This window comes from Podarcis tiliguerta, assembly GCF_965153285.1.
Source record: "Podarcis tiliguerta genome assembly, chromosome: 13".
Lineage (NCBI taxonomy): Eukaryota > Metazoa > Chordata > Lepidosauria > Squamata > Lacertidae > Podarcis > Podarcis tiliguerta.
The window spans coordinates 49,711,560-49,735,378 of NC_139546.1; the positions used below are offsets into that span (position 1 = coordinate 49,711,560).

General features: G+C 48.9%; 2 protein-coding genes across 3 annotated transcripts in view; one reads left to right on the top strand and one right to left on the bottom strand.

The window, feature by feature from the left end:
* DNAH2 (dynein axonemal heavy chain 2) overlaps positions 1 to 3,446 on the bottom strand; it is a 152,635-nt gene extending 149,189 nt beyond the window's left edge. The window contains exon 1 of the mRNA XM_083409992.1: positions 3,263 to 3,446. The gene's annotated coding sequence lies outside the window, so the exon portion shown is untranslated. The remainder of the gene's footprint in view (positions 1 to 3,262) is intronic.
* A 14,735-nt stretch (positions 3,447 to 18,181) lies between these two features.
* On the top strand, positions 18,182 to 23,255 carry LOC310662968 (T-complex protein 1 subunit theta-like). 2 transcript variants are annotated; one of them, XM_083410414.1, is made up of 3 exons: positions 18,182 to 18,339; positions 21,459 to 23,142; positions 23,225 to 23,255. In XM_083410414.1, the coding sequence occupies exon 2, from the start codon at positions 21,462 to 21,464 to the stop codon at positions 23,115 to 23,117; it is 1,656 nt and encodes a 551-aa protein (XP_083266540.1). In that variant the 5' UTR covers positions 18,182 to 18,339; positions 21,459 to 21,461; the 3' UTR covers positions 23,118 to 23,142; positions 23,225 to 23,255. The 2 variants fall into 2 exon arrangements, with proteins under 2 accessions (XP_083266540.1, XP_083266541.1); XM_083410415.1 differs by lacking the exon at positions 18,182 to 18,339 and adding an exon at positions 19,370 to 19,711.
* The last annotated feature ends 564 nt before the right edge of the window (positions 23,256 to 23,819 follow it).

A 23,819-nucleotide genomic window follows, 5' to 3' on the forward strand; every position in this document is an offset into this window, starting at 1 on the left:
GTTCTTTGCACCCTCCCCTCTTTACCGCTTCCTCTGCCCTCCTTTAATGTGGCCCCCAGTGTGCCTCAGGGGCCAGGACCTGGGTTCAAGTCCCTACTCAGTCATTAAGCTCAGAGGGCAACCCTGCATCTCTCTCTCTCAGCCTAAACCAGGCTTCCTCAACCACGGCCCTCCAGATGTTTTTGGCCTACAACTCCCATGATCCCTAGCTAGCAGGACCAGCGGTCAGGGCTGATGGGAACTGTAGTCTCAAAACATCTGGAGGGCCGAGGTGGAGGAAGCCTGAGCTAAACTATCTCACAGGCTTGGTGTGGGGGTAAAATGAGGTGAGAACTATCTATCCACTCCTTGGGCAGGAGAAATAAAGCGCAATGAAAAATAATATGCCCCTCCATGAGCCCAGCAATCAGATCAACCTGTTCCAGTGCACAAATCTTGGTGGGCAGCACTGCTATTTCTCCATACTCCCTAATCTCCACCTTCGCCTATTATATCCCTTGTCCATCACTACAGCCTCATGTCACCTTCCCAACCAAATCACTCTACACACCTTTCCATGCCCAGCCAGTCAGTTTCCACCTACCAACTTTCAACCCACGCAACATCCTCCTTCCAACACCATCAATTCTCTCTATCATCGCATTCAACTAGTTGCCTCTCTCCCACCTCACCTGCTGACCTCAAGCCCCCTGGGCACGTCTTTCACCAGCCCACACATGTGAATGTGATCAGCATCCATCCCCTTGACAATCCTCCAGCCAGGACCCAGCACTGTCACCGACTAACTGTCACCCCCTTTATTTTATTACAGTTATGTTATGCTGTTATTATTAATTACCTGCCTTTCACTCTAAGGTCCCAGGGCAAGTTACAACATCAAAACACAACATTAAAAAGCAGCTTAAAACTACTTACAATCACAAAAATAAGGTGGGTCCTAAAAATCGACACCTCCAGTATCAAATGCAAGGGTAACTGCCCTTTGAAGGGCAGTATACAAATTTAATAAATTAATAATAATAATAATAGTAATAGGGGTATCAAATGAATGAATTTATTATTTTGGTCACAGACCAAATACTCACATACAAAATCAGGTCACAGCTCACATACAAAATCAGGGAAGTCAGGAAATAGGGATACATTTAAATTTGCAGTTCAGTATAACAGGGGCAGTACAGATATAGCAGCAATTATAATATATAAATTAGATCTTACTCACTAAAATATAACCCGAAGTTGTCATTTAAAACCTTAATCATGATGATATCACAGCTTGTTCCCTAAATTTTATGGCAACTGCACAGAATTTGGCCACCTTTAACGTGATCTCTGGATCTTTGCCCTCAGCATTTGCCAGGAGATAGATATATCACCACTCTTCTCCAAGCTTGGAGCAGCAGACAAGGCTTCCTGCCCTCTGTCCCCCATTTTATCAATGCAACAATCCTGGGAGGTAGACTGAGAAATGGCAGTAGCCTAGGGAGGGTTGATTGCCCTAATTTTTAATTGATTTTATCTGGTTGTATTTTATGTTGCTAAGACCTTTTTTTCTATAAAGCGACTAAGAAATGTAATAAAAAATAACAATAGGGAAAGTCATGTTATAAGAATTCTAAGGTCTCAGGTATAGAATAAATGTTCATAAATGTACAGGGCAAACACACATGCAGTATGTAAGTACATAAACCACATGTCTGAAATAGTACAGGAGAGCAACCCCGAAGCCATTTTGACTCTCTCAAATTGACCTCAAATATTTCTCTGCAAGGAGGAAGGAAATGGGAAAAGCTTTCCAATGGTGTTTGGACTGTAGGGGCTTACACCTCCCTTTAAATACAGTCTGGAAAGTATCTGTTAAGCTGAGCAAACTATCAATATGTGTAAGAGATTCAGGAACTAAAAGTATTTACTATCTCAAAGGAATGGCCAGGCTACCCAGAAAAGGCAATCAAGTAAGGCATGATCAGGTATCCTGGCAGACAGAAGAGATGCAACCCTCTCAAATTTCTGCTGGAGACTGCCTCCTTCTGTGATGTAGGTATGATGTTTGGGGGGTGGTGGTCTTGGGGTACAGGATGGGCAATTTCAAAAGTCTTTATAGGGGCTTGCACACCATTGTTCTCTCCTGCCTCCTTGCAAGGAGGGAACTCTGTTGCAACAGAAAAATAAAGATCTGCCTTGCTTTCTATGGATCTTACCTCCATCCATTCATCTCTGACCGATCATGGACTTAGGGGACTCAGAGTCCCTTGTGGAATTGGGCAGCAAAAGCCAAACCCACTATTTTTTTCTATTTACAGGTAGGTAGCTGTGTAAGGGACATGGGTGGCGCTATGGGTTAAACTACAGAGCCTAGGGCTTGGCAATCATAAGGTCAGCAGTTCGAATCCCCGCAACGAGGTGAGCTCCTGTTGTTCGGTTCTTGCTCCTGCCAACCTAGCAGTTCAAAAGCACCTCAAAGTGCAAGTAGATAAATAGGTACCACTCCGGCGGGAAGGTAAACGGCGTTTCCGTGCGCTGCTCTGGTTCGCCACAAGCGGCTTAGTCACGCTGGCCACAGGACCCGGAAGCTGTACGCCGGCTCCCTCGGCCAGTAAAGCGAGATGAGTGCCGCAACCCCAGAGTCGGTCATGACTGGACCTAATGGTCAGGGGTCCCTTTACCCTTTACCTAGCCGTGTTGGTCTGCCGTAGTCGAAACAAACAAACAAAATTCCTTCCAGTAGCACCTTAGAGACCAACTACCAGGAACAAACTCAGTTGGTCTTTAAGGTGCTACTGGAAGGAATTTTTTTATTCAGAGTTGTTCCGCCTGGCCTTTGGCTTGGCGCCAATTTGATTCCCTCCCCCTCTTTCTTTTTCCTTCTCCTCCTGTGATGAGGCTGCATTTTAACATTTTAATGTTTTAATGTGGTATTTTAATCTTGTTTTTAAGTTGAATTCATTCAATTTGTTTTTATTATTGCTTGTTAGCCGCCCTGAGCCCAGCCTTGGCTGGGGAGGGCAGGGTATAAATAAAAATTATTATTATTATTATTATTATTATTATTATTATTATATATTTTTCTCTAACAGTCCTGAGTCACGATTCGAACCTGAGCCCAAGGGCAGCACCTTAACCACACTGGAACCCAATTGCCCCTTTCCAGCCACCGTCCCCTATTTCCCCCCCCTGCCCCCTACCAGCCCCCACCCCTGCCCCATTTCCACCTTGCGTCCGTCTCCCCCCCCCCCCCTCCCAATTCCTCCACAATACCCACCTTTCCCAGCTCCCAACTTGGCACCTGTTCCCCCCCTACAACTCCAAACGCTCTTGGTCCTTTCCCAGACTCCGCCCACCCCTCAACGTTTCCCGGGGCAACGGATCAACGGGAAAAGCTTAGGGGAGGAGCGCGAGCTCCGCGAGGCTACCAATGGGGCGGCGAGGGAGGGGCTCGCGGCCTAAAAGGCTGCCTCAAGCAACCGTTGCGAGGGCGAGGAGGCGCGCGCTCGCCTCGTAATTTGTAATCGGAGGGGAGGCGGGACTTGCTAAGCGGGGCGGGGCTGTGAGCGCAGTGAGTGACATGAGGAGGAGGAGCGAAAGAGAGCGTGCCTTGCCTCGCGCGTGTCAGCTGGGAATGGGGAGGAGCCCGGCGGAGGGGCGGGGCGGTGGATTGACGATGTCAATCACTACACAGGCTCGAGGGCGCAAGAAGTGAGCGTTGTGGTGGGAAAAAGCTTGTCAATCACGTTCAGAGCGTCACCTAATTGGATAAAGTCTGAGCCGGAGGCGGGAGCAATGTGATAAGTCGCCCTTTTTAAAAAAAAGCGTTGGACGATGTGAGAGACGTTTGTCCCTCATACGTCGAGATACCAGCCCACTCAGAATATGTCTGAGGGAACTAATTCTTCCCTCATCGTTTATTTATCCCATGTTGGGTGGGTGGCGGGAAAGGAAAGGTTTCCACAGTGTCTTACAAGTGTCTGTGACAAAATAAAATTGCCAACTGTCAGAGTTGTTGTTGTTTAGTTGTGTCCGCCTCTTCGTGACCCCCTGGACCAGAGCACGCCAGGCCCTCCTTTCTTCCACTGCCTCCCGCAGTTTGGTCAAACTCATCTCTGTAGCTTCGAGAACACTGTCCCACCATCTCGTCCTCTGTCTTCCCCTTCCTTCTCCTTGTGCCCTCCATCTTTCCCAACATCAGGGTCTTTTCCAGGGAGTCTTCTCTTCTCATGAGGTGGCCAAAGTCTTGGAGCTTCAGCTTCACGATCTGTCCTTCCAGTGAGCACTCAGGGCTGATTTCCTTCAGAATGGATGCGTTTGATCTTCTTGCAGTCCATGGGACTCTCAAGAGTCTCCTCCAGCACCAGAATTCAAAAGCATCCATTCTTCGGCGATCAGCCTTCTTTATGGTCCAGCTCTCACTTCCATACATCACTACTGGGAAAACCAAAGCTTTAACTAGACGGACCTTTGTTGGCAAGGTGATGTCTCTGCTTTTTAAGACGCTGTCTAGGTTTGTCATCGCTTTCCTCCCAAGAAGCAGGCGTCTTTTAATTTCATGGCTGCTGTCACCATCTGCAGTGATCATGGAGCCCAAGAAAGTAAAATCTCTCACTGCCTCCATTTCTTCCCCTTCTATTTGCCAGGAGGTGATGGGACCATTGGCCATGATCTTGTTTTTTTGATGTTGAGTAATAACTAATAAATTAATAAATAATCCAGCAGCTGCCACACTCCCAGCATGCATTGCGTTGGATCCTCCATAGTGTTGCTCTGCTAAGGCGTATCTGCTCTTGCCAGAGCTAGAAGGCGGCACGTCAGCCCTGACAACCAGTATGCGCCACCTGAGGAAAAAGTGGTTTTTGCATCGTGTGTAGCGAGAAGAAAGCTGTCCTCAAATGAATATGCAGTGCTCTGGCCGCCCACAGTCCTTAATAGGCCCTTTCCATACCATTGGGCAAAGCGAGGTGTAAGGACTCAGTTCAAAGGCAGCAGCACATTGTTGGTTAGCTAACTCGTATTTTGACCACAGCAAATGCCATTCGGATCACCTGAATGAGACGCCAGGAAGTTTGGCAGCAGCTCAGTTAAGTGCAACCCCTGCTGCGGTTTTTTGGCTTCCGATCAACATGCTCAAAATCTGAACGCTCAGGCGCAGGACCCTTTCATTGTGTGTTCTGTGCGAGCAAGGCGGAATATGCTCAGTACCAATTGCAAAAATACAAAGATAAGGAGGCCTGTTTTCAACCAGGAGAAAATGCCCACAGGGATCAAGATGCCAGCCATTGTAACATCAAAATGGATTCAACATGAAAATGAACAAGATGGGTGTGTGTGGATGTGACTCACATTGAGTCAATGCACCACTAAGCAAAGGTACAGCAGGATATATATTTCATGACCACAGATTTCTAATTGACACCAATACGAAAGAATCAATAATCACAATATTGCAGGATCACAATGCATGAGCAGTAATATTCCCCCTCCCTCCACATTATTGTGGCCAACCATGGACGTACCTTTGCTTAGTGAAGGAATCCTCAACATAGTCCCTGCAGGTATCGCTGGAGTCAAGCTTCCATTGTCCCTGACCGTTGGCCATGATGGCTGCTGAGGATGATGGGAGCTGGAGTCCAACAATATTTGAAGGGCGCTACATCAAGCATGACTCACACACACAAGCAAAGGATCATCTTCGAGGAATGCTGCCAGTTGTAGAAGCTGGACTCTTGGCTAGCACCATTACCGTCAAGATTGCTAACACTGTTAGCCGATATTCTACTTAAAAGTTCTCAGGGTAGTGCACAAAGCCAAACACAAATAGCAATCTGACATTTTAACAAGACCACAATACAATAAAAGACGTAAAGTCGATAAAAATGCTATAAAACAGCTGGGCAAGATTGCAGCAGGACTGAAAGCAGCAATTCTCCCAAGCTACAAACTCGCAGCCACTTACACTCATCTAGAGTGGCCACTTATGCACAGCCCAAAGGAGGAAATGCATCACTGAAAAAAGAGGGCAGAAGAGGATACAGATTTGCAGATATGCTAATTGCTGTTTCTAGAATATGCAAATTTAGAAATAATCACTATAATTTAAATACAGATGCATCTCGCCGTAATAGGGAAGACGGTGACCAGGTGAGCTCTGCGCTTGCTGAGGCTGTCGTGAGCCGTGTTATGCAAAGTGGCATCACATAGCCTGGTCATGGATGGGAGGCAATCAACACTAATGAGCAATTAAGTTTGCACTTTGTCTAAACTCTGAAGCCACGCAAGGGATCCACCTTGAGGAATGGTAGCTGGGGCGGAAGCCATGTGAATCAGAGGCCTCGTTCACACTTCCTTTTGCGCTGCGCTTTGCAGACGCGGGTCTGCACTACTTTAAAGCTCCATGTTTTGAGCAGTTTCTTCGCCCCAGTGTTTTCCCTGGGAAAACGTATGTTTTCCTGCGGAATTAGACAAACGGTAATCTGGTATTCCACAACGACGTGGGTTTCCCCAAGGAAAGCGCTGGGACGAAAAAGAAACTGCTCAGACACAGAGGTTTAAAGTGCAAGCCAGTGCCTGCAAAGGGCAGCGCAAAAGGGAGTCTGATGTGCCTGAGAGATAAGGAGACTGAGAGGAGGCAGAACAGTTTGGGATTTGGACTCTTTAACACTGAAAGCCCAGTATACCTGAAGGAGCGTCTCCACCCCCATCGTTCTGCCCGGACACTGAGGTCCAGCTCCGAGGGCCTCCTGGCGGTTCCCTCATTGCGAGAAGCAAAGCTACAGGGAACCAGGCAGAGGGCCTTCTCGGTAGTGGCGCCCGCCCTGTGGAACGCCCTCCCAGCAGATGTCAAAGCGATAAATAACTACCTGACATTTAGAAGACATCTTAAGGCAGCCCTGTTCAGGGAAGTTTTTAATCTGTGATATTTTACTGTATTCTTTGTTTCTATGGAAGCCGCCCAGAGTGGCTGGGGAAACCCAGCCAGATGGGCGGGGTACAAATAATAAATTATTATTATTATTATTATTAGCATGTCCACACTTTGTCTTGCCTCACTGTTCTTTAGCATTTGCCCCAATTTAGAGCTGAAGATGCAGATGGAGACAGCAGTCACGAAATTAAAAGATGCCTGCTCCTTGGCAGAAAGACGATGGCAAACCTAGACAGCATCTTAAAAAGCAGAGACATCACCTTGCCAACAAAGGTCCGTATAGTTAAAGCCATGGTTTTCCCAGTAGTGATGTATGGAAGTGAGAGCTGGACCATAAAGAAGGCTGATCGCCGAAGAATGGATGCTTTTGAATTCTGGTGCTGGAGGAGACTCTGGAGAGTCCCATGGACTGCAAGAAGATCAAACGCATCCATTCTGAAGGAAATCAGCCCTGAGTGCTCACTGGAAGGACAGATCCTGAAGCTGAGGCTCCAAGACTTTGGCCACCTCATGAGAAGAGAAGACTCCCTGGAAAAGACCCTGATGTTGGGAAAGATGGAGGGCACATGGAGAAGGGAGCGACGAAGGACGAGATGGTTGGACAGTGTTCTCGAAGCTACCAGCATGAGTTTGACCAAACTGCGGGAGGCAGTGGAAGACAGGAGTGCCTGGCGTGCTCTGGTCCAGGGGGCCACGAAGAGTCGGACACGACTAAACGACTAAACAACAACAAGAGCTGAAGAGCATGTTTTCCCTGGAAAAGGAGTTGAGCAAGGGGGAAACTGCTTGGCGTCATGGTTTCTAGGCACAAGACAGGCGTAAGTGTGGATGAGCCCAGAGCAAATGTCAGTTGGGTTTCCTGCCAATTGGCATTTGCTCCGGATTCAGCGCAAAACAGCAGGTTTATCAGGGGTAATTTGGTGGGGGAAATAGAAAACTCCTCAGATCCTTGCCTAGAAAACATGGGACAAGCAAAAAACTGCTCAGACCCGTGTTTTCTAAGCACGGGACGAGCAGAAGTGTATTTAGAGAAAAGATAAAAGTGTGTATCTGAAGAAGCGTGCCTGCACACGAAAGCTTACACCAAGAACAAACTTAGTTGGTCTATAGTTTGCTACTGGGATGCGGGTGGCGCTGTGGGTTAAACCACAGAGCCTAGGACTTGCCGATCAGAAGGTTGGTGGTTCAAATCCCTGTGACGGGGTGAGCTACCATTGCTCGGTCCCTGCTCCTGCCAACCTAGCAGTTCAAAAGCACGCCAAAGTGCAAGTAGATAAATAGGTACCGCTCCAGCAGGAAGGTAAACGGCGTTTCCGTGCGCTGCTCTGGTTCGCCAGAAGTGGCTTAGTCATGCTGGCCACATGACCCGGAAGCTGTCTGCGGATAAACGCCGGCTCCCTCGGCCAGTAAAGCGAGATGAGCGCCGCAACCCCAGAGTCGGCCACGACTGGACCTAATGGTCAGGGGTCCCTTTACTTTTACCTTAGGGTGCTACTGGATAATTTTTTTGTTTTCTTATATATTTTGACTGTATCAGACCAACACGGCTACCTACCTGATGATAGAATGGTGACTGACATAGAGAAAGTGGATAGAGAGAAGTTTTCCTCCCTCTCTTGTAACACTAGAACTCATTGTCATGGGATGAAGCTGAATGTTTGAAGATTCAGGACAGAAGAAAGAAAGTCCTTCACACAGAGCATAGTCAAAATATGGAACTGGCTCCTGCAGGAGGCAGCGATGGCCACACAATTGAATGATGCCCTAAACACCTCACTGTAGAGGAAACCCCAAAACACAGGAATTAAACCTATGCATACCACAACCTATACGGCCCTTTGTTGGCAAGGTGATGTCTCTACTTTTTAGGATGCTGTCTAGGTTTCTCATTGCTTTTCTCCCAAGAAGCAGGCGTCTTTTAATTTCGTGGCTGCTGTCACCATCTGGAGGTTCATGGAGCCCAAGAAAGTAAAATCTCTCACTGCCTCCATTTCTTCCCCTATGGTTTTCCCAGTAGTGATGTATAGAAGTGGGAGCTGGACCATAAAGAAGGCTGATCGCCGAAAAATGGATGCTTTTGAATTCTGGTGTTGGAGGAGACTCTTGAGAGTCCCATGGACTGTAAGAATATCAAACCTCTCCATTCTGAAGGAAATCAGCCCTGAGTGCTCACTGGAAGGACAGATCCTGAAGCTGAGGCTCCAAGACTTTGGCCCCTCATGAGAAGAGAAGACTCCCTGGAAGAGACCCTGATGCTGGGAAAGATGGAGGGCACAAGGAGAAGGGGACGACGGAGGATGAGATGGTTGGACAGTGTTCTCAAAGCTACCAGCATGAGTTTGACCAAACTGTGGGAGGCAGTGGAAGACAGGAGTGCCTGGCGTGCTCTGGTCCAGGGGGTAATGAAGAGTCAGACACGACTAAACGACTAAACAACAACAGCAACATACCACAACCTTCCCGACCTGTAAAGCAGACTCATTTTCTCCACCTAGTTTTGTATTATGGCTGGTTACCTGTGAGAAAATGCTCCATATAGTCCATTCCCTGAGGCAACGTGCCCTTCCTGTCCCGTTCCTCCCCGCCGGCGCCCCCCACCTCCAGCTTTCTTGAAATTGACACTTCTGCTCACTGATGAGACTGCATTTCCCTTCCTTCCCCCATGGTACCCTTTGTTGCCAACTCACGTCCATCAAAGGCGCACCACCGCCTGAGCAGCTTGTGGTGGCAACCGGAAGATAGGGACTTAATAACAGGGCTCGCTGGGAGCCTGCTGATAATCCAAGACCAGTGGCAGCTCCCGGGCCGATAAGACCTTGCAAAACATCCAGCTAATCTACCTTCCTGGCAGCGGACTGAGGATGCTATGCTACCTGGGAGTCACGGGTGATGCTAATAATGAGACTCCAAATGCATTCTCCTTCTTCCAGGCAGAGGTGGGGGGGGGGGGGAGTTGGAGAGCAATAGAAGAGGCCTCAACACACTGGCAAGGCTGAGCCCCTTCACCCCAAAACACCTCAAGGCAGTCAGTATCCCCAAGGCGTCCGCTTCTGCCTTTCAAAGCTCCTGGGGGGAAAAATCAAAACTTTTAAAGGATGCATTTCAGGCTTATTGCCTCCAACTTGAGCTTTTGCTTAGGGCTGGGGGAGCTCTCTGGCTCTGAGCGAAGGCATGCATAGCTTAGAGCAAGCAAGTTTTCCTTACTTCACTCCATTTTGCTTTGTTTTGTTTTGTTTGCCTTGTTTATTACTCACGCTTTACCTCAAGGTCCCAGGGTGGGTTACAGCATCAAAGGTAGGGGTAAAGGACCCCTGACCATTAGGTCCAGTCGTGGCCGACTCTGGGGTTGTGGCGCTCATCTCGCTTTATTGGCCAAGGGAGCCGGCGTCCAGCTTCTGGGTCATGTGGCCAGCAGGACTAAGCCACTTCTGGCGAACCAGAGCAGCGCACGGAAACGGCGTTTACCTTCCCGCCGGAGTGGTACCTATTTATCTACTTGCACTTTGACGTGCTTTTGAACTGCTAGGTTGGCAGGAGCAGGGACCAAGCAATGGGAGCTCACCCCGTCGTGGGGATTCGAACCGCCGACCTTCTGATTGGCAAGTCCTAGGCTCTGTGGTTTAACCCACAGCGCCAGCTGCATCAAAACCCGCCATCAAAAGCCATTTAAAACAACTTACAGCCATAAAAATGAGGAGGTTCCTACAAACATACCCCACTAAAGCAAAGGTGAAGAGGGGCACCTCGAGCATTCTCCTAAAGCTCTGTAATGAAGGTGCCAGGCGCACCCCTGTGAAGAGGGAGTTCGACAGCTTAGGGGCCACCACAGATAAGGCCCTTTCCCAGGTCAGCACCCACCTCTTTGAGCCTCTAAGGGCAGAGCTACTACCAAAAGGACCCCCTATGTCAATCTCAGCACCAGAGAGGGTCTGTAGGGCTGGAGGTGTCTTTTAAGCTGTTGGGGGCCTAGGTCACCTGTTCTCATTTTTCTCATGGGGTATGTCACCTACTCTCACAGTAATGAACATGGCCCTCCATCCAACTTCAACACAACTTGCATTTTTGAACTCTGAGATGGGTGAGGCAGATGGGTGGAAAGAGCCATTGATTCCTGGAAAGCCACCACTGCTGGTCAGTGTAGGGAGCTAATGGATCCCAATGGCCTAAGATGGTATAAAGCAGTTTCTTACGAATGGCAATGCAACTGTGCGATACATTTAAAACAGTGTCACAGCACTTTCAACAGTCATGGCTTCCCCAAAATAATCCTGGGAGCTGTCGTTTTTTAAGGCGCTGCTCAATCTACAATCCCAGAGTTCCTTGGCAAGAGAAATTGACCGTTAAACCACTCCAGGAATTGCGGTTCTCTGATGCGAGTGGGGGCCCCATAATAACTCTCAGCACTCTTAACAAACCGTCATTCCCAGGATTATTTGGAGGAAGTCATGACTGTTGTAGTAGTACAGTAGTACTTTAAATGTACAGTGCAAGTGGAGCCTAGTCTCTGGACTAGAAGCTGGAAACATGGGGTGCCCCGTTCAGCTCTTTCTTAGCAGCCTGACTAGAGGGGGTTGCTTTGCCCCGGCTGCAACATCGGGCTAGCGGTTGCCCATTCTAGTCTCCAGATGTTATGTACTGAAGTTCTCACCCTGGGCCAGCAGGGGGATACTGTAGATAGTTTTCACTCTGGTCCACATATGCAAATAAGGGATTGAAAGTGACGTTCAGTGATTGGATAGTTACAGAAAATGGTTACAGTTGCGTTGTAGTGGAGCTCTATATAAGCAGGCTGGCTGAACCCTTCAGTTCTGTTCTGGCCTGTGAATAAACAAGAGCTGTTTGAAGAATCGCTGTGTCGTCTGGTATGTTTACCCACAACTTAACACCAGAGGCTGCCCATTCTAAGACAGGTTGGAGAAAGACACACCCCTGGATACAATCTTTCCTTCACCACCCCTTTAACATTTGGGGAACTCCGAAGCAAGACTCACTCAAAACAAGCCTACTGTGAATGCTGCAAAAAATCTCATTTTTATTTTTATTTTATTTTTAGGTAAGCCCAAAAAGCCACATCACCATTCATTTAGCATCATTTCTCCTGCGCCCAGCCCTGGGCAAGAACACCTCTTTGCAGGCCCAACTCAGTCTTCTCCACAGTCCAAGCAATTTCTCGAGGGCCAAAATCACTATTGCTTGGGATCCCCTGGGAGCAGAAATCTTCGTCCTGTCTTGCTCTCCCTCACCAAACACATACACAGCAGCTTTTTAAAAATTATTTTGACATTCACTGCCCAAATATTTCTGGCAAAGGCATTATCATGTGAAAGAGGGAGAGCTACAGGAGGGCTGAGGGAGCGGGGGACGGGACGACTGACTGGGACGGAGGGAACCAGAGCGATTAGGAATGCACCAGGGCAACATCTGGAAAGGAAGCAAGGGCATAAAAGAGAAGGCAAAGGTTGCATGGCCCTGGTGGCGCCTTCTAGGAGAGAGGGCCCAGGGTCAGGGGGTCAGATTTCGGGGGCCAGAGCTGCGGCAAGAATTGAAAAAAAGCCAGGCCCATGGAGCAGGGGGAAGAACCCTCAGCTGGCGGGGGGGGGGGCAGTTGGGATTCCTGTGCCAAGGCTAAATCTGAGGCCACGGTTTCCGTCTAAGCAGGAAATCTGAAGCTGTGGCTCTTAAGATGTACAGCCCAAGCTTAACCCCAGAAGAATCATAGAGTTGGAAGGGACCATGAGGATTCAATGTGCATGTAACACCCCCCCCAAAAAAAGGAATCATGGGTGTTAAGTTGTGGGTGAACATATCAGACGACACAGCGATTCTTCAAACAGCTCTTGTTTATTCGCAGGCCAGAACAGAACTGAACTGAAGGGTTCAGCCAGCCTGCTTATATAGAGCTCCACTACAACGCCACAGTAACCATTTCCTGTAACTATCCAATCACTGAACGTCACTTTCGAACCCTTATTTGCATATGTGGACCTGAACTATCTACAGTATCCCCCTGCTGGCCCAGGGGGAGATCTTTAGTACATCACAATGGGAACTGTAGTTTCCCCCTTGCAGAGCAAACTGCAGCTCCTGAGGAGATTTCACCCCTCCCATACCCAAGAATCTCCTGAGCAGTCTGCTGATTCTGCAGAGAGGAGGAGGCGTGTTCTTATATCTACATATTCTGCTCCAGCACCACAGTCAGTGAGTGAGTCGGTCAGTGAGAGAGAGAGTTGGTCAGTGAGAGAGTCAGGGAGTGAGTCAGTCAGTGTGTCGAAAAGACTGAGTGTTATCTCTGTGTAGATAAGGTCGCTGCAGAAAGCAGCTGAAACACTTAGTGCACTCCAGCATCTCCATTTGTATATAGTTTGTATAGTACAGTAGCTGTTAGTGAATAAAAGAAGATATTCTTCAGCGCTGTCGTCCGAGTGATTTATGCTCTGCTGTACAACGACTGTCTTCCTGTTGGAGTGATTTGCGGTGCTCACAGCTCTGAGTTGTGAGTCCACGGCACAACTCAGAGAGAAAGGTGGTCTTCTGGAAGTGCTACCCAGCTCGCCTAGCCCAGTCGGGGCTGAGTGGATGAGTCCAGTTGGTGACACTGGCTCAAGGGCGATGCTGACAGCTCCTGGGATTCTTTGGGGGGAAGCTGTGTGCTTTAAATGTGCATTGGGTGTGCCCTGAAGGGGTTCAGCCCTCCCTTCAACGCCACCGCAGAACGAAAACAATGGTGCTAAGTTTTCCCAGAGGCTTCGGATTCCTTGCCGTCCAAAATCCCCTGCGTTACCAGAAGCCGACTCGCTCTTCCAGCGCAGGGAACACAGGCTGTTAGTTTAGGCGTGCCCAGAAATTTCTCCTTGGACGCTAAAGTCGGGCCGGCTGTCTTGTTGCTACCCAAACAGTCCAGCTGCCGGCTGAGAAATTCACGTGGCCTAGATAAATGAAGTGATTTTTTTTGTTTTGTTTTTTAAACCAAAGTCATTAAAGTCTTCACACGAGGGGCATCATTAGGTAAATTGCCCAGTGATGACTTTCTAAGTACCCCATTACAAGCGGGTGGGAGAATGCCACCCTCTGACAAAATGCCAGGGCACAGCATGCTCTGAGGCCTGTTTGGCACACACATCTGGCTCACCTCAGAGCGGTGGGAAGGTTCAGAGCAGCCAGTGCCACCCAGTTACCCTTGCAGGGTAACATCAGGACCCCAGCGGTGTCTTTGTTCACATCCGTTTTGCTGGATTTTGGACAGATGGCTTGAAAAACAGTTATGAGAAGGAGGCTGAAATATACTCAGAGTCAAGAGTGGATTTCATGCTCTTTATTCAGTTCATAGTGGTGAGGAGGAACGAAAGTTCCCCCAAAGTATCTGCTTTATATACATTATTTACACAATGGGCTGCACGTGATTGGCTAATTCCGGAATTCTCCTGTAGGCCAATCAGGTTGGGGATTCACTTCTGTCTGGAGCTGGATTGGGTGGCTCCTGCCGACCAATCATACTGCTGCATTGTTCTAGGACCAATCAGACTGCTGCATTCTGAGTCCTATTGTTCTAGGACCAATCAGACTGCTGCATTTTGGATCCTATTGTTCTAGGACCAATCAGACTGCTGCAGTTTGGATCCTATTCAACTCAGTACATAACGGAGGCCATCCCAAACTACGCCTGCCCCACGGCAGAATCAGCACAGTCCCAGAGTCTCGCCATCACACATGCAGAGCATCTGTTACGGTAAAATCTGGGTGCGAGGCTGCTCTGCCACCCAGCTCGTCGGACTAAGTCCGCGGGTCCCTGCGGAGGAAAATAAGCTCAGCCGGAGACAGGAGCAAACTGCAGAAGATCCATGTTTATTGCGCAACAGGTTCAAGGCGAGATTGAACAGCGAGAAAGGGGTGACATGAACTTTTGAAACTTCCCCCCATGTCCCAGAATACAGTGCAAAATACATCCCAGTTACATCATGAATACATTAAGAAGAGGTTGGGTTACACAGGATTAGCATATGGAGGAGGGAGGGGGGAATATGCAGAGCTGGAGGTATGCGCAGATAAGCACATCCTGAGTACCGGTGATGAGAAGACAATGGTCCATGTATGCATGGTCTGCCACCTGGCACTGCCCGGAGGAAAGGCTTGGCAGAGTGATTTGACAGGATTAGGGTCTTGACACCTTGCTTGAGGGATGATGGAGGACAGGGGAGGTGTCATGGAGTCCTAGAGAAATTGAGCAAATTGGCACGTTGATTTTCTATGAATTTTATAGATTTTAGTCCCTTTTGACATTGACAATTGGAAATAAATGGATATATTGTAGCGAAGAAGGAGGTGAAGAAGACATGCCCCCCCTTCCGTATCACATCTAATCCAGGCCGTTCCAAAATGGCACCAATTCCTGGGGTGGCGCCATTATTTTCCTTATGGCTCCCCCCAAAAGACAATAGAGTAGTAACTCTCTCCTCCTCAAACCCTGCCCTAAACCCTCAAAACAGCACCTTCCCCACATTCTATTAAAGACCAGGGACGTGAGAGATCAGCCAGCCCCAACTAGCTAATTCTTCCAGCTGCAAATCCATTTAGACAAATTCACAGAGGAGAGGGCTGTTGATGGCCACTAGCCACAATGGCTCGGCTCTGCCTCTGTGGCTGGAGGCCGCGATCTTCTGGGTACCAGCTGCATACCCTCCAACATTTCTCTGATGAAAATAGGGACGTAAAAAGGAAAAGCGGGACATTCCGGGATCAAATCAGAAACCAGGATGGCTTCTGTAAATCCAGCGCTGTCACTGGAAAATAGGGACCCTTAGAGGATCGGCAGTTGCTGAAGGGATGGAAAGCTGTTGAGCTCGGATTCTGTTTGTGGGTTTCCAGAAAGAGGCTTCAGGCTGGCCACTATGAGACCCCCTATGGCCACGGGCCTGATCCAGAAGCCTTATTTTTACATTCTTACAAGAGGGAACGACAAGCCACAGTCCATTCAATAGGTTTTCCACAGGAGTGTGTCGCAATGACCCCGCGTCGTTCGTGAACGAAAGGTTTTCTTTTTTCCCTTTTATGAAATAAATCTTCATTTGATTTTCAAAAATATAAACATACAACAAAACCAATTTCCGAATCTAAATATCAAGATTACTCTGAATTTCCTGACTCCACCCCCCCTTCCTATTGAGCCCATTTTCAATTGCATATCAACACTTCTCCATTTTTTAAAAATCTTTCTAAATTATCCATCGGTTCTGTTAAATTACAAGTGTGTTTAAAACCCTGCCAATGTTTTAACCTGCTTACAATGATCTTGTATATAAATTATGAACTTTCCCCATTCTTTTTTGAAGTTCTTGTCTTCTTCGTTCCTGAGCTTCCCAGTTAATTTTGCCATTTTGGCACAGTCCACCATCTTGATCTGCCATTTTTCTCTGGTCGAGGTTGTCTCTACCTTCCATCTCTGGGCTAGTAGCATCCATGCGGCTGTCGTCACGTACGTGAACAGTCTTTTCTGGGTTCTTTAGGATCTCAGTACCTATAATTCCTAATAGAAAAGCTTTTGGTTTTTTTTTTAACAAAGGTTACCGTATTTTTTGCTCTATAAGACTCACTTTTCCCCTCCTAAAAAGTAAGGGGAAATGTGTGTGCATCTTAGGGAGCGAATGCAGGCTGCGCAGCTATCCCAGAAGCCAGAACAGCAAGAGGGATTGCTGCTTTCACTGCACAGCGATCCCTCTTGCTGTTCTGGCTTCTGAGATTCAGAATATTTTTTTTCTTGTTTTCTTCCTCCAAAAACTAGGTGCGTCTTGTGGTCTGGTGCGTCTTATAGAGCGAAAAATACGGTATTTTAAACATTTCTTTTTCATTTCATTATATATCATTTCCCAGAATTTTTTAATTACTTTACAGGTCCACCACATATGATAAAAGGTTTCCTTTCTTTTTTTCTGGATCAGGTGCAGAAATGTCTTGGGACAACTCTGCAGCCTGTGACATCAAGACAGTGGTACCTCGGGTTACATACGCTTCAGCTTACAGACTCCGCTAACCCAGAAATAGTACCTCGGGTTAAGAACTTTGCTTCAGGATGAGAACAGAAATCGTGCTCCGGCGGCGCGGCGGCAGCGAGAGGCCCCATTAGCTAAAGTGGTGCTTCAGGTTAAGAACAGTTTCAGGTTAAGAACGGACCTCCAGAATGAATTAAGTTCTTAACCCGAGGTACCACTATAGATACGAGCGCCTTTGCACCTTTACGTCTTGTTCAGTGGCAGTCTATCCCAGCAGAGACGTGCTTTGTGCATCAGAAGCTGGGCTGGCAGTCATAGAATCATAGAGTTGGAAGAGACCACAAGGGCCATCGAGTCCAACCCCCTGCCAAGCAGGAAACACCATCAGAGCACTCCTGACATATGGGTGTCAAGCCTCTGCTTAAAGACCTCCAAAGAAGGAGACTCCACCACACTCCTTGGCAGCAAATTCCACTGTCAAACAGCTCTTACTGTCAGGAAGTTCTTCCTAATGTTTAGGTGGAATCTTCTTTCTTGTAGTTTGGATCCATTGCTCCGTGTCCGCTTCTCTGGAGCAGCAGAAAACAACCTTTCTCCCTCCTCTAGGTGACATCCTTTTATATATTTGAACATGGCTATCATATCACCCCTTAGCCTCCTCTTCTCCAGGCTAAACATGCCCAGCTCCCTTAGCCGTTCCTCATAAGGCATCGTTTCCAGGCCTTTGACCATTTTGGTTGCCCTCCTCTGGACACGTTCCAGTTTGTCAGTGTCCTTCTTGAACTGTGGTGCCCAGAACTGGACACAGTACTCCAGGTGAGGTCTGACCAGAGCAGAATACAGTGGCACTATTACTTCCCTTGATCTAGATGCTATACTCCTACTGATGCAGCCCAGAATTGCATTGGCTTTTTTAGCTGCCGCGTCACACTGTTGGCTCATGTCAAGTTTGTGGTCAACCAAGACTCCTAGATCCTTTTCACATGTACTGCTCTCAAGCCAGGTGTCACCCATCTTGTATTTGTGCCTCTCATTTTTTTTGCCCAAGTGCAATACTTTACATTTCTCCCTGTTAAAATTCATCTTGTTTGTTTTGGCCCAGTTCTCTAATCTGTCAAGGTCCTTTTGAAGTGTGATCCTGTCCTCTGGGGTGTTAGCCACCCCTCCCAGTTTGGTGTCATCTGCAAATTTGATCAGGATTCCCTTGAGTCCATCCTCCAAGTCGGCAGGGACAATGCTCAAGGAGGGTTACTCTGTGCCTGGGTCGCCACATGGCCTCACAGGAAGGTGCTCTGTGCCCGCTGGAATGCGTCACTGTGACATCACCCCCCTCGACCTCCCACCCCAGAAGCAGCCGTTAAACGGCTGATTCTGCCAGCCGAGTCCTGGCACCTCGGGGCTCCCTGGCAATCTCCAGAGGTCTCTTCTCGCTTTGCTCCAGTAGGTTGCCTCTTGATGCACGGGCAGAAGGTTTTAGGGGCAAGTGAAGGGTTTTCAGGCTCTCTAAAGCCCCAAGTCCTTAGAGAAAAGGGGGTGGGAATTAACCACTGGCAATCTATTTTCCTTTAAGGGAAAGCAGCCCACGGGGTTAAACTTGAGGCTTGGCACAGCCATATTCTTAGCAATTTGGGGACGGCTGGTATAAGACCCACACATCTTAATCTGTATCGTGGCACCTGTGGAAAGTGTGCCGTTGCCAAAAATTAAGCGGGCAGGTCCCTGCCCGCAGGGGACCTACAATACGACAAATAACCCAAAGGAACAGATGAAGGGGAAGGGATTGCAGGCAGCCATAAACAAGGGCGAATCTGCAAGTATTACAGTGAAACTGGCACCAGACTTAGGGTGGTTCCCCCAAGCAGGGCGCCGAGCCGATGGGGTGCAAAATTGAGAAGATCCATAACTGAGGAGATCCATTTGGGGGCGCCCAATTTTGGCCTCACACAGGGTGCCACAGTACCAAAGTCCACCCCTGGCGAAACAGATGAGTTTTATTTATTAAAACCTTCCATCGGGCTAGATTTCAAGGCAGTCTGTATAAACAGACACAAAATGAAAGCAGCAGGTAAAGCCTTAGAGCTAAGTGATAATATACATTCTTAGGCTCCGTTTCAGGAAGGCAGGGGAACAAAAAGGTAAAGGTACCCCTGCCCGTACGGGCCAGTCTTGACAGATTCTAGGGTTGTGCGCCCATCTCACTCAAAGAGGCCAAGGGCCAGCGCTGTCCGGAGACACTTCCGGGTCACGTGGCCAGCGTGACATCGCTGCTCTGGAGAGCCAGAGCCGCACACGGAAACGCTGTTTACCTACTTGCACCCGGGAGTGCTTTCGAACTGCTAGGTTGGCAGGCGCTGGGACCGAGCGACGGGAGCGCACCCCGCCACGGGGATTCGAACCGCCGACCTTTCGATCGGCAAGCCCTAGGCGCTGAGGCTTTTACCCACAGCGCCACCCGCATCCCGTTATGGGAACAAAGCGGTGGTGTTAAAGGGCTGGTGGAAAAGGTGGGTTTTGAGGGAGGATGTGAAGGGGAAAAGAGGGGACATTCCACAGGGTTCCTGGGAGCCAAAACAGGGGCAGGGGGAAGAAATTCGATCCACTTCACATTAAAAAGGTAAATTTACTTCGTTCGCATTTCCCGAAAAGTGGAAAAAGAAGCCTATTTTCAGCATATGTATGGCCTCAGTACAGAAATTTCAAGATGTCCTTGCGATGACAAAACAAATGGAATCCATGAAATGCTACAAAGATGGCGCTTACATCATGTTACCGGAAGCTGAATCTGTAGGGTTCACTGTCTGTATTTCAGCAGGTGAATCTGCACATAAATGTACAGAAACAAATGCCGTATATATTTGGATTTTTAGAAAATGTTACATACCTTTAAAATAAGATCAATAGAAGAAGAAGGGGTGGGACAAGTAGAACATATACAGTATATGTGGAAATACACACGAACCAAAACACAAGCCGTCCTTTGCAATGTGCCCTTCTTGGATTTACAGTGCATTTTTCCAGCCACATAATGCATTCGAAAATTCATATGCTAAGGCAAAGTATCCATATACAGTGGTACCTTGGTTCTCAAACTTAATCTGTTCTGGAAGTCCATTCCAAAAGCAAAGCGTTCCAAAACCAAGGCGTGTTTTCCCATAGAAAGTAATGCAAAATGGATTAATCCGTTCCAGACTTTTAAAAACAACGCCTAAAACAGCAATTTAACATGAATTTTACTCGCTAACGAAACCATTGATCCATAAAATGAAAGCAATAATCAATGTACTGTACTATAAAATAAATAAGTATTGTAGATGATATATATATATATTTTAAATCATACGTGCACTGATGATAGTCATTGTTTGGATGGGGGGCTTTTATCCATTTCTGCAGTCACACAATCAGTCAGTAGCTGAACTGGGTTCCACACAGTCACAAAAACAAATTAACCGAAAAAGCTTTAAAAACAAAAACGCTTTTAAATACGTAGCAAAAACAAAAGTGCCAAACATAATCCATTGTGGAAGTCCCTTTGACTTACGAAATGTTCAAAAACGAAGGTGCAGCTTCTGATTGGTGCAGGTGCCCCCGAAACAATAGCCGATAGCCCCATCGGACGTTCAGCTTCCGAAAAACATTCAGAAACTGGAACACTTACTTCCGAGTTTTCAGCGTTTGAGAACCAAGGGGTTTGGGAACCAAGGCACCACTGTAAAACCACAGATGAGTGAAAAAGGCATACAGGAATGCATTATGTTTGGGGAAATCCGCTATACTGTATTAAGGAAAAGTGCTTTGCAAAAATGGATATGTTAGAAAAAATATTATATGCAAAACTTCATTACATCTGGGGAAATTGCTTTTCAACAGTAGGTGTGTTAGAGGACTCTGTATAGAAAAATGGGTCTGTTGGGGTAAATTTTCACTAAAATGTTGAAGAATCTTCATGAGGATTTTGGGAGGCTGCAGAGACAGAAGGGAGAAAGGGTGGATGGAAGAGAAAGAGGCAGAATAGTAATAGTAATAGTAATAGTAAAATAGTAATAGTAATTTATTATTTGTACCCCGCCAATCTGGCTGGGTTTCCCCAGCCACTCTGGGTGGCTTCCAACAAAGATTTAAAATACATTAAAATGTCACACATTAAAAACTTTCTCGAACAGGGCTGCCTTCAGATGTCTTCTAAATGTCAGGTAGTTGTTTATCTCTTTGACATCTGGTGGGAGGGCGTTCCACAGGGCGGGTGCCACCACCGAGAAGGCCCTCTGCCTGGTTCCCTGTAGCTTAGCTTCTCGCAGTGAGAGAACCGCCAGAAGGCCCTCAGAGCTGGACCTCAGTGTCCGGGCTGAACGATGGGGGTGGAGACGCTCCTTCAGGTATACTGGGGTGAGGCCATATAACTGGCCCTGTATTTACAAAATGGCCCTGTATTTACAAAATGGCTGCCATGGCTGGTTCCCCACATCCCTAAATCCTGCCAGGGGCTGGGGATGGTGCTTTCCCGCTGCCAGGTGGACTTTCCAAACACTGAAGCCCACCCTGTGCCTCTCCCTCCACAGGTGATGGCTGCCCACGTACCCCAAGCCCCCGGGCTGCCCCAGATGCTAAAGGCGGGCATGAAGTACTTCAGTGGCCTGCAAGAAACCCTCTTCAGCAACCTCACAGCCTGTAAGGCCTTGGTGCGCTCCTTGCGCACCTGCTATGGCCCCCTGGGCCGCAACAAGCTGGTGATCAACCACCTTGGCAAGAACTTCCACACCTCCCATGCCGCCACCATCCTCCGGGAGCTGGAGCTGGAGAACCCAGTGGCCTGCCTTCTTCGCACCGCGGCCGAGACGCAGGACGTGGAGACGGGGGACGGGACCAACTTCGTCATCCTCCTGGCCGGGGCGCTCTTGGAGAACGCCGAAAAGCTCCTGCACTCGGGGCTGCCGGTGGTCCACATCCGGGCCGGCTACGAGATGGCCTGCAAGGAGGTCCTGCGCTTGCTCCCCGGCCTGTCCTGCTACGTCCTGAAGAACCCACGGGACGTTGAAGAGGTGCTGTGGGTCCTGCAAGCCGCCGTGGGCAGCAAAGTCTTCGGCCACCAGAAAGCCTTGGCCAAGCTGGTGGCCAAAGCCTGCATCCTGGTGCTGCCGCCGGACCGCGCGGCCTTCGACGCGGACCTCATCCGCGTCTGCAAGATCCTCGGGGGCGGCGTGGCCGACTCCAGTGTGGTGGAAGGGGTGGTCGTGTGCGCGGAGGCCGAAGGGATTGTCCGGCGCATGGAGAGGGCCCGCATCGCGGCCTACTCCTGCTGTTTCGGCCCGTCTGGTTTTGAGGCGAAGAGCACCGTCGTCTTCAACAGCGCGTCGGACATCAAGGTCTTCAGCAAAAGCGAAGAGAACATCATCGAGCAGCGGGTTCTGGACCTGGCCAGAGCCGGCGTCACCGTGGTGGTGGTCGGGGGGAAGGTACACGAGATGGCGCTCTTTTACGCCAACCGGTACCGGCTGATGGTCGTCCGGCTGCACTCCCGGATGGAGCTACAGCACCTGTGCAAGGCGGTGGGGGCCACGCTGCTGCTGACCGTGACCCCGCCGGCGCCTGAGGAGCTGGGCCACTGCCGCCGCGTCTACATGAGCGAGATTGGCAGCACCAACGTGGTCGTCTTCAGCCAAGACGGCATCGCTTGCCCTGTGGTCACCATCATGCTCAGAGGGGCCACCACGGAGATGTTAGACTGTGTGGAGGAGGCCATCCACGATGGCATCAACGTCTACAAGGTCTTGGGCACTGACCCCCGGCTGCTCCCTGGCGCCGGGGCCACCGAGATGGCGCTGTCGGTGCGGCTCAGCACCTTGGGGATGTATTTCCCAGGACCCGAGCAGTATGGCATCTTGGAGTTCTCCCAGGCCCTGAAGACCCTCCCGGCTACCCTGGCGGAAAACGCAGGCCTGCCGGTCAACGAGGTGATGGCCAAGATTGAGGTGCAGCACCAGCTGGGCACCCAGAACACGGGCCTCAGGCTGGCGAGCGAGGAGGCGGGCACCATTGATGCCGCCAAGGAAGGGCTGTTCGACCCGTTCTTGGTGAAGTACCGAGGCATCACGCTTGCAACCCAGACGGCGGTCACGCTGCTGGGCGTAAGCGAGGTCATGATGGCCAAGAAGAGTGGCGGGCCCAAGCCTAGAGGGGAGAACCCTAACTGGGACCAGGAACCAGACGCGTTGGATTGACATCTTGGATACTAGCCAATGTCACCTTATCAATGGATTGACGTCTTGGATACTAGCCAATGTCACCTTATCAATGGATTGACGTCTTGGATACTAGCCAGTGTCACCTTATCAATAAAGTACAATGGCCATGGTTAACTGGGTCTCTCACTCACTCACTCACTCACTCACTCACACACACACCCCTCTGTCATCACAGCAGCAGGTCATCACAGCTGATTTTCTTTCCCGTTGAACAAAAATTATAAATATGGATGCTGGGCGAAGGGAGCCCAAATTCTGCTCCATATACAGTGGTACCTCTGGTTACGTACCTAATTCGTTCCAGAGGTCCGTTCTGAACCTGAAACTGTTCTTAACCTGAAGCACCACTTTAGCTAATGGGGCCTCCTGCTGCTGCCGCGCCACCGCTGCACGATTTCTGTTCTCATCCTGAAGCAAAGTTCTTAACCCGAGGTACTATTTCTGGGTTAGCGGAGTCTGTAACCTGAAGTGTATGTAACCTGAAGCGTATGTAACCCAAGGTACCACTGTATTGTGCAAATTAGCCGAGATCAGTGTGTCGTTATGGGGAGGAGATAAGACTAAGCCGGAGCACTGAAGCTCAGCACATTAGTTGCACAATACCCTGGCTGCTACATGCCCTGGTTGGACAGAGGCCTCAGGAGAAAAGTGAGACCAGAATGCTTGGTGCAGAGCTAG

Bases quoted from the DNA above. Each gene is read 5' to 3' on its own strand.
- LOC310662968 (XM_083410414.1), top strand. From the start codon at position 21,462: ATGGCTGCCCACGTACCCCAAGCCCCCGGGCTGCCCCAGATGCTAAAG.